General features: G+C 40.8%; 1 protein-coding gene across 1 annotated transcript in view; it reads left to right on the plus strand.

Moving 5' to 3' along the window:
* The window catches only part of LOC115111316 (disabled homolog 2-interacting protein-like), a 135,396-nt gene that overhangs the window by 44,665 nt on the left and 76,963 nt on the right, over positions 1–13,768 (plus strand). Inside the window, 1 exon segment of the mRNA XM_029637238.2 lies at positions 6,145–6,248. Within this exon segment, the coding sequence (XP_029493098.2) occupies positions 6,145–6,248 (104 nt within the window).

A 13,768-nucleotide genomic window follows, 5' to 3' on the forward strand; every position in this document is an offset into this window, starting at 1 on the left:
TATTGGTTGACCTAGGGAGAGAAAAAAACATTTTAACGTGTTTTTTATTTTATTTTTATAAAATAAACTATATGTATTGAGCTTGTCTGATGCTTTAAGCACACTGTTTGATGAAATAAGAAACGCATGACTCCAGAGGGAGCCAGAGATCAAGATAACCAGTATAAAAAAGCCTTAACCTGACCATCCTCCTTTCGCTCCTGCTGGCTTTGCAGATTCTGCTGTTACTCTCCTGAAGTTGCCAGTAATAGGCTACAAGGAGTCGGCAACCTTTCTCATGTGGAATGACCATTTATCATACAATTTCTACCGATCTGCGTGCCAGTTATGGTTTTCATATGCACATTTTCGTGGAACAGTTTCATATAATTTATAATAACGTCTTCGTATCTCAATCATTGTCATGTGGTTATTTACATTTCTATCCAAATAAAAATTATACAAACCCAAAAACGAACTTCTATTGCCATTGTCAACTATGTCAAAATAGCCTACATAAAGACAACAAAAAAAACATTGCATCCTGCAGGTAGAATATATCCTATAAATCACATTGGCTACCGCATAGCCTATCTGCGACAAACTTGAAACATTTGTATCAACTTGAGTCCGCAGAGATTCCTGTGCCTGTGAGCTCGGGACAGACACGGCTGTAGGCTATTTGTGCAAGGGATAAGAGCTCATCAGGTAGGCCAATTTTATGACGTTTCCACTGGATCAGAGCATGACATTTTTCTCTTTCATGCTGAGTGGTTATCGAAAGGGAGAGAGATGGAAATATTAGTAAAATACATTGACAAACTATTGTCATTGTCAATGGATCTAAAAACAGACTTTGTTTGCTTGCTGTTTTAGGTTAAGAAAAAATTACTTTGAGAAGCTCCACAGTGTTACGGTTTTCTTGTGTCGAAGGAGAGGCGGACCAAAACGCAGCGTGGTGATTATTCATGGTTCTTTAATAAAGAAACTATACATGAATAGACTAACTAAACCAAGAAATGTGGAAAAACCAAACCAGCCCTATCTGGTGCAAACACAGAGACAGGAACAATCACCCACAAACCCCAACACCAAACAGGCAACCTAAATATGGTTCCCAATCAGAGACAATGACTAACACCTGCCTCTGATTGAGAACCATATCAGGCCAAACACAGAAACAGACAAACTAGACACACAACATAGAATGCCCACTCAGATCACACCCTGACCAAACAAAACATAGAAACATACAAATCAAACTATTGTCAGGGTGTGACACACAGCTCATTAGTGGTGGTGCGTTAAGCCAATCATAAATACTATCAGATCCCCAGATGGGCACATTCATATGCCTACATTTACATGCATGCCAAGTAGCCTATAGGCTTACTACTATGCGTAATCAGGTGCATGTCCTTACTCAACATTGACAGGAGCACTCCAAACAAGAGACACTGACTAAATTGACAACTTGTCAATGGAATTAAATAAACAAACTTGTTTCTCACAAGCATAGGTTGTGTGTTCTGCAAACAACATGTCCACTCTGACAATAAGAACGGTAAAATACTGGAATAATAATATATTCAAATCAAATTTTAGTCTAGGTAATTGAGGTAATATGTACATGTAGGTAGAGTTAAAATGACTATACATAAATAATAAACCAGAGAGTAGCAGCAGTGTAACAGAGGGGTCTGGGTAGACCTTTGATTAACTGTTCAGGAGTCTTATGGCCTGGGGGAAGAAGCTATTAAGCCTTTTGGACCTAGACTTGGCACTCCGCTACCGCTTGCCGTGCTGTAGCCTGAGAGAACAGTTTATGACTAGGGTGGGGGGAGTCTTTGACCATTTTTAGGGCCTTCCTCTGACACCTCCTGGTATAGAGGTCCTGGTTGGAAGAAGCTTGGCCCCAGTGAGGTACTGAATGCATTAACAGAAATTAACGTAACCAAACAAACATTGTAGATTTGAAATTATAGGAATTAACAGTAAATGTACTACTGGTGATGTATGTGATGGGGAATTGATAGACACTAACAATCAAACACAAACAATTCACACAATGAAGTTATGAAACAAATTGATGGGAGAGAGGGCATTCTGGAGAGAGATGTGCATCTTAACCACATCCCCTTCTTCTTGGACTGCCATCCAGCGGCTTGCGCAATGGATTAGTCTCGGCCCCATATATATTTCCTACTGTTCGACAAAAGATTATTGTTTGACCAACAGCCTATCAAATAAAACAATCGAGCAGTCGACTAATTGGGGTCAGCCCTACAGTAAACAGCCCTGGTAATGTTTGTCTGATGATCTGTGCCTTTCGGCTTGCGCTCTGGACACACAGGTATAGGTTAGGCTATGGGGAAAGGGGACCCCTCTTTCCTAACCTAATAATGCTTACCCCTGGCTTTTACTTCGAATTAGTGGTGGGAAAACACATTTTCCCAATTTGGAGATGAAAAACCACAAGCTTCCTGCGTTGTTTCCTGCGTTGTTTACGATCTGTACCTAGAGTTGCTCTTTAAAGTCGTCTTTGAACTTGAGTCTGAGTGCTCTTCTCAGAATTCCTTTGTATTCATATAAACTCTTTGGATAATGGACTTGTTGTGCTTTGGAGAGAAAAGGTAATCTTTCTTGCATCACAGTGCTGTTGTGTGACACTCGCACTGAAACGGAGACCTTTGGGACATAACTGCATTGTTTGGTTTATCCAATGCCCAAAATGTCTGAAGACGGAGCACATTTTTGATTGTTAGTGTTAAAGGGATACTTCGGGATTTTGGCAATGAGGCCCTTTATCTACTTCCCCAGAGTCGGATGAACTCGTTGATACCATATTTATGTCTCTGTGTACAGTTATAAGGAAGTTGCTAACTAGCACTAGCGCAATTGCTAACTAGCATTACCCATAGACTTCCAGTCATTGTGCATCTGCTAGCATGCTAAAACTAAAATACTGAGGTTCATTCTTTTTACCACATGGTTATAAAAATGTATCTATACTAAGTCTAAACACTTTAAGATACTGTATCAAACAAGAAATCAGACAAAAGATTGATGCAATGGTGTGCGGCAGTAGGCAGTTAACTGTTTGTAATATAACAGCTCTCCAGTGAAGACTTCTCTTTGATCCAGGTTGGCTCTTCACACTGCCTTAGGGATGCACTCCCGCTGGCCTATACACCATGGACTGACTGCACTAAAAGACCGATAAACACCCTCTGCTCTGTCAGTAGAACATTTTATTTTACAGAGACTGTACAGTAATTTATGTAGGCATATAAACTCAGAAAAAAAATAAACATCTCTTTTTCAGGACCCTGTCTTTCAAATATAATTAGTAAAATTCAGATAATTTCACAGATCTTCATTGTAAAGGGTTTAAACACTGTTTCCCATGCTTGTTCAATGAACCATAAACAATTAATGAACATGCACCTGTGGAACGGTCGTTAAGACACTAACAGCTTACAGACGGTAGGCAATTAAGGTCACAGTTATGAAAACTTAGCACACTAAAGAGGCCTTTCTACTGACTGAAAAACACCAAAAGAAAGATGCCCAGGGTACCTGCGCATCTGCATGAACGTGCCTGTAGGCATGCTGCAAGGAGGCATGAGGACTGCAGATGTGGCCAGGGCAATACATTGCGATGTCCGTACTGTGAGACGTCTCAGACAGCGCTACAGGGAGACAGGATGGACAGCCGATCTTCCTCGCATTGTCAGACCACGTGTAACAACACCTGCACAGGATCGGTACATCTGCACATCACACCTGCGGGACAGGTACAGGAATGCAACAACAACTGACCGAGTTACACCAGGAATGCACAATCCCTCCATCAGTGCTCAGACTGTCAGCAATAGGCTGAGAGAGGCTGGACTGAGGGTTTTGTCTCACCAGGGGTGATGGTCAAATTTGCGTTTCTCGTCGAAGGAATGAGCATTACACCGAGGCCTGTACTATGGAGCGGGATGGATTTGCAGGCGGAGGGTCCGTCATGGTCTGGGGCGGTGTGCCACAGCATCATAGGACTGAGTTTGCTGTCGTTGCAGGCAATCTCAATGCTATGCATTACAGGGAAGACATTCTCCTCCCTCATGTGGTGCCCTTCCTGCAGGCTCATCCTGACATAACTCTCCAGCATGACAATGGCACCAGCCATACTGCTCGTTCTGTGCGTGAATTCCTGCAAGACAGGAATGTCAGTGTTCTGCCATGGCCAGTGAAGAGCCCGGATCTCAATCTGGGACCTGTTGGATCGGAGGGTGAGGGCTAGGGCCATTCCCCCCCAGAAATGTCCAGGAACTTGAAGGTGCCTTGGTGGAAGACATTTCACAGGGTGTCAGATCGGAGGGCCTGTTGTCCGGACTTCTGGCAGTCTCTATGGGTGTGCCACAGGTTTCAGTTCTCGGGCCGACCCTTTTGTCTGTATACATTAATGATGTTGCTCTTGCTGCTGGTGATTATCTGATCCACTTCTACGTGGACAACACCATTCTGTATACCTCTGGCCCTTCTTTGGACACTGTGTTAACAAACCTCCAGACAAGCTTCAATGCCATACAACACTCCTTCCGTGGCCTCCAACTGCTCTTAAATGCAAGTAAAACTAAATACATGCTCTTCAACCAATCGCTGCCCGCCCGCCCGTCACTACGCTGGACGGTTCTAACTTAGAATATGTGGACAACTACAAATACCTAGGTGTCTGGTTAGACTGTAAACTCTCCTTCCAGACTCACATTCAGCATCTTCAATCCAAAATTAAATCTAGAATATGCTTCCTATTTGGCAACAAAGCATCCTTCCCTCATGCGGCCAAATATACCCTCGTAAAACTGACTATCCTACTGATTCTTGACTTTGACGATGTCATTTACAAAATAGCCTCCAACACTCTACTCAGCAAATTGGATACAGTCTATCACCGTGCAATCCGTTTTGTCACCAAAGCCCCATATACTACCCACCACTGTGACCTGTATGCTCTCCAGCCAACGAGAGCATACAGGTCGCCAAACCCACTGGCTCCAGGTCACCTGTAAGTCTTTGCTAGGTAAAGCTCCGCCTTATCTCAGCTCACTAGTCACTATAGCAGCACCCACCCCGTAGCATGCGCTCCAGAATAAGGTAAAACATAACTTAGTCCGCAAATGTTAACGAGGGAAGTCCCTGTTTACATGTACAAGTATTTGTATTTAAAGAATAGAACTGACAGAAATGGTTGAAATTAGCCTAGTCTTGGGTAACAATACTTAACGTGTATTTCAGGTACATTCAATTCATTCAGAATTTAAAGAATTCAAAATAATGTGATTTATTTATTTGAACCAACATTTTAGACTTGAAGAAATGTCAGCTAGTCAAGGCAGACGTATGGCGATGCCTTCTGAAAGCTAGCCAGTGGAGGATGCAACCAGAGGATATTCCTGGATACAGCCAAATGCAGTGTAAACTGTCTCCAGACCTCTACGCATCACTTTCTCATTTTGACAGCGTTCTCTTCCTGCTTGTTTGAAGTGATCTTGTCATGTTGATGTGCTTTCATATTATCTATTGGCCTTTCTGTGGTTGATGAGCTATGGTAGCTAGCTTAGCAAAACCCATTATTAGCCGAAATTGTTCTAAAAGCCAGAAGTTAAGTATTACACACTATCAGAATATTCTCATGTAATTGAATGCAGTGATTGTCTGTTTTCTCCTTCCTCCGTGAGAAAGTTTGAGGCGATAAATGAGGGAGCTCAGAGGTGCGCCTTCTTGTTGGAGCCTTATCTTTCCCACAGAGGCAGAAATGAGAGTGAAGCGTATCTCTCGTGTATCAACTTAGAACAGATACCGACACAGAGAGAACAAGCATGGATTTCGTAGTCTGTCAGGGATGGCGGTTTTCCATGCGAACTCTGCTTCTACCTTTCTCTCATTACCTGTTTGTTTATGTAGAATGCAATGTGTAGCGCATCTCAAACTCATCATTTAGGTGAAGCCAGAGCCAAGGGGTTGTCTACCTTTTTCATTTTAAGATTGTTCCTCCTTTCTGAAGATCATATGTATATTGTTCGGGATTATAATAGAACCGCAAACGTCTACCTTTTGGAATTTGATTGAATTGTGCCACAATGACTTACATGCAAATTCCTCTCCCCTCCCCAGAACTCCCTCCTGAGAGGGTGGGTCGCAGGCGCAGCATGCCAGGCAGCGCTCTGGACAAAACCCCCTCCATGGAGCCGGCCACCTCTACCCCATTCAAAGTCACGGTGAGCATTCAACAGTACACCTACTCTACTGCTCCCTCTCTCTAGTCCCCCCCTCCCATCTCGAGCTCTCTTCCCATCCCCCCTCTCAAATTGTTTTATTGCAATGAAATACAATTGTACATGTACTTGTAAATTACTGTATATACAATGTAACTCTTCAGGGAATTAATGGCCATGGCATGTCCCTCAGCCTATGGCAACCATATACATATCTGGCAGTAATATTTGTGGTTCTCCCTCACCCAGAATAATTCCCGCATTATGTCATTAGTAAATGCACAGAATTTGGGAATTGATTGAGATATTTTCTAGAAAAAAACTTCTCTTATTTAGGAATATTTCACACAGTAGATCAAAAAGTGTCTCAGACTCCTCTGTCGTGCAGTTACCACATAGACACTCCTCTTTGAGTAGCCATGTGTTTTTGTCTGTCCCTTTTTCTATAGCCAATTTGTGGTCACTGAGCCTGTATTTGGTCAGGATCCGTCTCTGTTTTGTATCTCTGAGAGTAGAGATATTCTGCCAATTTGTATGTTCTTTTGAGGGCCAAATGTAGTTTATTCAGTGTTTTTGTTTCATTTTCCCAATTTGTCAAATAGGTTTTCATTTATGTAACAATTTGATTGATTTCCTTGTGTGTTTAAATTATAGGGTTATAGGTTTTTTTTAACAGCTGACATAGGGGACACTTTTCAGGGTTCAGCTCTTGGGTTTCCAGTGCTTTGATTTGTAAGGCTGTTAATTTCAAAATGTTAGTGTCCTTTTCTTTATATTTACAATTAAAGAGAATCATCCAAGTTCCACTCTGCATGGATTATTTGGAACTCTCTTTTGGATATTTAGGATAATTCTGCAGAATTCTGTGTGTCGATTTTCTATTGGGTTTTTACCAATGCCTATAATTGTAATTACAGGTTGGACCCCAAACCGTGCTTCCATATACTGGAATTGGTGAAATTACACTACTGAATATTTTGCCCCAGATTTGGATAGGAATATTTATTTTAGAGAATTGTAATTTTATGGACTAAAATACTTCACAGGGTTTTTCTTTTTTATTGCATTCACTGCCAGACCAAATCCACCACAGGCACTGATTTTTTTTGTCCCTGTTAGTTGTACCTGGGACTAAATTTGAATGAGTGTCTGCTGCTCTGATTCCTGGCCTTTTTCTGTAAAATCAGAACTTTGGTTTTCTGAAAGTTATTGTTGATTGCCCCACTGATGCTGTATTCTCAGAGAATGTTAAGTTGTTCCTGTAGACCTTGTTCTGTTAGTGACAGTAGGACCATGTCACCTGTGTAGAGCAGGAATCTGACCTCCTCATCCTTGAGGGTGAGTCCAGGGGCTGCAGATCGGTCCAACAACACTGCTAGTTCATTGATGTAGACGTTGAACAGGGTTGGACTTAAACTGCACCCTTGTCTCAACCCTCGCCCTTGAGCAAAAAAAAAATATTTTACTGTTCAGTTTAATGCTACATGTGTTTCAGTAAATACATTTTATGATGTATACTTTACCCCCAATTCCGCTTTGGAGGGTTTTGTAATATATAATCCATAATTCCATATGGAATCAAAAGCATTCTTACAATCAACAAATGTGCAAATATTTTTCTTCTGCATTTCTGATGTACTTGTTGGTTTATTAGTGTGTAATGTTTGTATGTGGTCTGTTCTGAGTTTGGGTAGAAATACATTTTTTTTGTTTGTTGCTGTGAGCAAGGTCTGTATTCAGAATACAGCAGAACAGTTTCCCTATGTTACTTGTGACACATATTCCCCTATAGTTATTAGGGTCTAATTTGTCACATTTTTATGTATGGGGGTTATGAGTCCCTGGTTCCAAATATCAGGGAAGCAGCCACACTTCAAAACCAGGTTGAATAATTTTAATAAGGTTTCCTGCAACTCAGGAGTAATGTGTTTAAGCATTTAATTCCTGATACTGCCTTTCCAGGTTTTGTATTTGGGGTTTAAAGTAATGTCTTCTGATGGTATTATTCCATAGACTTTCAAAGTGATCTATCCAAATGTTCCATTTCTCCCAGAACGGGTTTCCATCAATGAAGTCTTCATTCTCTTTTAGAGTGTTTTCAAAATGCTTCCGTTTCTTCCATCTTAGGTTTTGTTTGTATTCTTTCAATGTATCAAATCAAAACAATTTAATTTGTCACATACATCTGAATACAACAGGTGTAGACCTTACTGTAAAATGCTTACTTACAAGCCCTTAACCAACAATGCCGTTTTAAGAAAATAAGAGTTAAGCAAATATTTACAAAATAAGCTAATGTAACAATACGGCTATGTACCAGTACCAAATCAATGTGCGGGGATACAGGTTAGTCGAGGTAATTGAGGTAAAATATGTACATGCTGGGCTGAATACCGGATTTTACGATATAACGGTATTGCTGCACATACCGGTTTTGGTTTTTACTTCTATAACGGTATTTGAATGGTTAAATGTGATACGCTATGTATAAAGTCAATTTGTATAGTTTACTTCACTTCTTGAGTCATCTATATCCGTTCTCTCTCCATTCCGTTTCCCACACAGACCTAGCCCCGCCCCCTGTCTCTCAAGGAGTGAATTTGTTGTTCTTCTACCACGAGTCACTTGCGTTCAGTTTCTGCATGGTAAATGCTGCAGATGAAACAATGTTGATGAAAATTAATGCTGGTTTCACTTTGCTTCTTAATATACATCCACTGGACTTCTACAATTACACTTAGTTCGTGTTTCTTACATCTGCAAACAGCTAGTTTGTCTTTTCTTAGTAAGTTGGGCCTAAATCTTGTTAGCTGATATTGCTAATTGCTAGCTAGCTAATAAATGTACTGAGTCAGAGCAAACATAACTAACTATACAGCCTGATAATACTAGTGATGGTGTATGCATGTTTGTTGTGCAACAGTACCTTCTAAATCAGAGGACAACGCAAGGCAAGAATGTTAGCTACATGAAGTAGCTAAAAGAGAAACAAAGATTATAGGGTCCCCTAGGAAACACTTGACAACACTTTGGTTCCTACCCTGTCACAATAACTCCTCCCTGGCATTTTAATTTGTTGTCATGTCAAACACTGTATTCAAAGTGCCCACTATTATATTCAAACTATAGAATGTTTATGGTCATTCTATATCCATGATTCCAACAGTTCATCTAAAGTGTTTTGTTCTAAATCACAAGTCAAATCGCAGTTGCAACATTTGGTCAAAATGTAGGTCTAGATTGTTTGACCATATCATGCCGCCCTCCGTGACAGTGTGGAAATTATCTCAAATGAGTGCAAGAAATTTAGAAATGATGAAAATGCTGACTTTTTTGGTGGGGTTGAATTGAACAGTATAAAACAATCAGAATAGAGGAAGACCTATAGAATTCACTATAAATATATGTTTTGCCACCACCATCTGAGCGCAAATTTAAATGTTGTGAAAATTCTGTGCAACTTCCAGCATGCATTTACTGTGAACACTGAGGCTGTACCCGCTTTAAGCTAAAGTTTTTTTTAAGTGGCCAAGTAGCCTACTGTGGCTATTTGCTTATAATGACGATCTACCAGAGTGGCCTACCATCAATAACAATGGAGAAAATGCATCCTATAACATTTTAACATGTAAATAGCTGTTCTATTATTCAGCCTACAGGAACAGCTAATATGTGGTGTTCAATGTCCTATCCTACCGATCCTTGACTTCGGCGATGTCGTTTACAAAATAGCCTCCAACACTCTACTCAGCAAATTGGATACAGTCTATCACAGTGCCATGCGTTTTGTCACCAAAGCCCCATATACTACCCACCACAGCGACTGGTATGCTCTCGTTGGCTGGCCCTCGCTTCATATTCATTGTCATGGTCATCTATAAGTCGTTGCTAGGTAAAGCCCCGCCTTGTCTCAGCTCACTGGTCACCATAGCAGCACCCACCCGTAGCACGGGCTCAAGCAGGTATATTTCACTGGTCACCCCCAAAGCCAATTCCTACTTTGGCTGCCTTTCCTTCCTGTTCTCTGATGCCAATGACAGGAACGAATTGCAAAAATCACTGAAGCTGGAGACTCATATCTCCCTTACTAACTTTAAGCACCAGCTGTCCGAGCAGCTCACAGATCACTGCACCTGTACATAGCCCATCTGTAAATAGCCCATCTAACTACCTCTTCTCCATACTGTTATTTATTTTGTTGCTCCTTTGCACCCCCGTATCTCTACTTGCACATTTCTCTTCTGCACATCTATCACTCCAGTGTTTAATTGCTAAATTGTAATTATTTTGCCACTATGGCCTATTTATTGCCTTACCTCCCTTATCTTACCTCATTTGCACACACTGTATATAGACTGCTCTATTGTGGTATTGACTGTATGTTTGTTTATTCCATTTGTAACTAACTCTGTGTTGTTTGTGTCCCTTTGCTTTGTCTTGGCCAGGTTGCAGTTGTAAATGAGAACTTGTTCTCAACTGCCCTACCTGGTTAAATAAAGGTGAAAAAATAAAAAATGTTAGCCTACATTCAATGGGACTTTTGGTGAAAAAAAGATGCTTGGCTTGACATTAACCTGTTTATCCACTTGTCCTTCAGACAAGGAGGTGACTGAAAATGTTGTTGTGTTTGTTTGATGCAAGAAACCACTTTACAAAATAAAATGCATAATTATTACCATACTAATTATTACAGAGAATCAGACAAATTATACTACCCTCTGCCTATTGGCTACTTAGCTTATTCAAGCCTGTCTCAAATTACAACATTGCCCCTTTCTAAGACAAAAAACAAGCTCTTTACCTGACTCTTTTCAAAGATGTCTAGAAATATACACGTTTTGTACTCTTTAAGGAAGCAATCACTCCCCTATTGCTGACTACAAAAGATCTATAACTGCGCTAATAACTCACTAACTAGCAAAGGATATGAACAAAATGTGCACACGTGGCTACATGCAGCTCTAGCTTTGATCTCAAAACAAGTGCATCTACTCACAAAAGCTCATGCTGTAAACACAGTCCAGTTCAATGTAAATGGCACAGATCCATATATGACAATGGTCTATTTGCATATAGGCCTACTGCAGCTCTAATGGTTTATGCCACGCTGCTCTGTGTAGAGTACGTGCGTGTCAAAGCAATTGACAATAGATGCAATACAACAAAATCTCTTGCATAGTTTTTGTTTCGGTATCTTACATTGAAAATGACTAATATTGTGTTGATTTCGATCACAATTGCCACAGTAAAGGGAAAAGTTGATAGTGTTAACAGGGAAAACTCTAGAACAGGGTTCACCAACCTTCTTTGAGTCAAAATGCAAGCTGAGATTTACTGCTCAGATGTTTAAAAAATACATTACTTAAGAAGAGAAAAAAACATTACTTAAAAGTAAGCCTTGCATTGTTGTTTGGGCCATTTACAAAAAAATATATTTCAAAATATATGATCACACCGGCAATATAACCATTGTTGTATTACTTCTGAAATGCAGATGAGTGGGCATACATTTTAAATAATTAGGTTTTTATTTGTATTTTATTGGGCTGATGGTGCCTGCATCTGATGGTCAGTCTCAGTGGAGGGAGAGAGCAGCAGACTGAGGGTCCGCCTCTCAGCATCCCTCCATTCTCTCTTTCCTCTACTGACACTGACCAAAAAGGGAGATCGTCTTCCAGCTGATGGTGAAACTCGAGTCGCACTGCATTATTTCTGCCTCATGCACACATTTATATTGTTACTCCTATGAACAGAGAAAGTGAAATATGCCTCGATATTAACGACTATAGATCAGGCAGAGGCCCACCTGCTTTGCATGTTATTTTGGCATTAATATGAGTCACATATCAGTTTGCTGACAATGTAAATATATTTATATATATAACTGCAAGCATCTCGCAACAATCACTATTTTGCTTTCCCTGCCTGCTATTCAGTGGAGAGGGGTGTGGTCCAAGTCTGTGTTTAAGGATTTAAAAAGTCTGTCTGAAAGGGTCTCAAAACATGTCTGCATGTGATGCATAATTCTCAACGCCGTTAAACTGGGATTCCTGGGGATATCAAACGTTGTGGCTCAGCTAGATATATAGACGAGCCATCGACATTCACAACCAACAGAGGAGAATAGGTATGTGCTTGCCAAAATTATAGCATGCATTAAATTGTCTGGCAACTGAGACAGCACTGCAGAGCCATGACGAGTCAGCCGACTCCTTGAACACAGGCGTTTTCAGTTGTATTTTTGAGGCCATGCGTGATGGAGATTACAGGGTACAAAAGAGCACTATTACTATCTGTGATTTACAGGAGACGTCAGTGGTCTCGTCAGCCTGTACAGATGCAAAAAGAATCTCCGACACCTTCTTAGCTATAGCTTCTCTGTACACTTCATACATACAATCCAAAACTTTGTTTTAGATCATGCTTGATGTACCCTTAAATTGGTTCTTCAAAATGCTGCGTTACTTGTTACCAGACAACAGTTTTTGTAGAGGTGAAGGACTACTGGTGTTGACCTCTCCAACGCATCAAACAAGTCCTACCGGCACTGAATGTCAAGAAGTTGGCTGCACAAACCTACGACAGGGCAGCGGTGATGAGTGGTAATGTACGTGGTGTCCAAACACTACTGAAGGATTCCTTTTTCAGAATGCTACCAAGCTATGACCTGTGGGCAACCAGGAGAAGTTGAAAAGGGAGCTGTTTACTGTCTACCAGCATCCTGAGCTGCACACTGGAAAGACAGCACTTTATTTATTGAAATCACTCTACGAGAGCAACCTGTAGGAGGCCTTGTCTGACACGGTCTCTCTTCTCAAAATCATCATCACCACTCCGATGACAACTGCCAAGTCGGAGAGAAACTTTTCCACCCTTAAATGATAAAAAATGTCATACGCAACTCCATGGGCCAGAAAAGGTTAAACACATTGGCCATGCTGTCAATCCAGTATGACTTCATACAGAGAATGCCAGACTTTGATGACAAAGTAATTGAGAAGTTTGCCCACAAGAAGGACCACCGTGCCAACTTTATGTTCAAGTGAGCACAGCACAACAATGGTGAGTCCATAAATATGTCCAGTATGCTGCTGCATAAGTGATGACATATGCCAGGGAGATATGTATACTGTAGCTAAGAAAGTAATACTTTCCCCCCTTAGAACTTAGGTTACTGTTCTGACATGCTGGTGCACATGTAGCCTATAGCCTGTTTTAGGGAAATCTCATCTTAGAATATTGTAACATCTTTCATTGCCTGCCTACATTCCCCCATTGTAAGAGCTTTCATTGTCTGCTTATTTGTCCCTACTGTTCGGACTTGGTGTACAGGGAGAATTCTGTAAGAACGGCCCATATTCTGAATTATGTAGCTGTCCATTTCAAAAGTACTGAACGAATAGGCATATAGCCTACTGTTCAGACTTGGTTGTGCACATCTAGCCTATAGCCAGTTTTAGAGAAATGTAATCAGCGAATATTATAACAGCTTTCATTGCCGGCTTCCAGCCCCCATTGTAAGA

This window comes from Oncorhynchus nerka, linkage group LG27 (assembly GCF_034236695.1).
Source record: "Oncorhynchus nerka isolate Pitt River linkage group LG27, Oner_Uvic_2.0, whole genome shotgun sequence".
NCBI classification, from domain to species: domain Eukaryota; kingdom Metazoa; phylum Chordata; class Actinopteri; order Salmoniformes; family Salmonidae; genus Oncorhynchus; species Oncorhynchus nerka.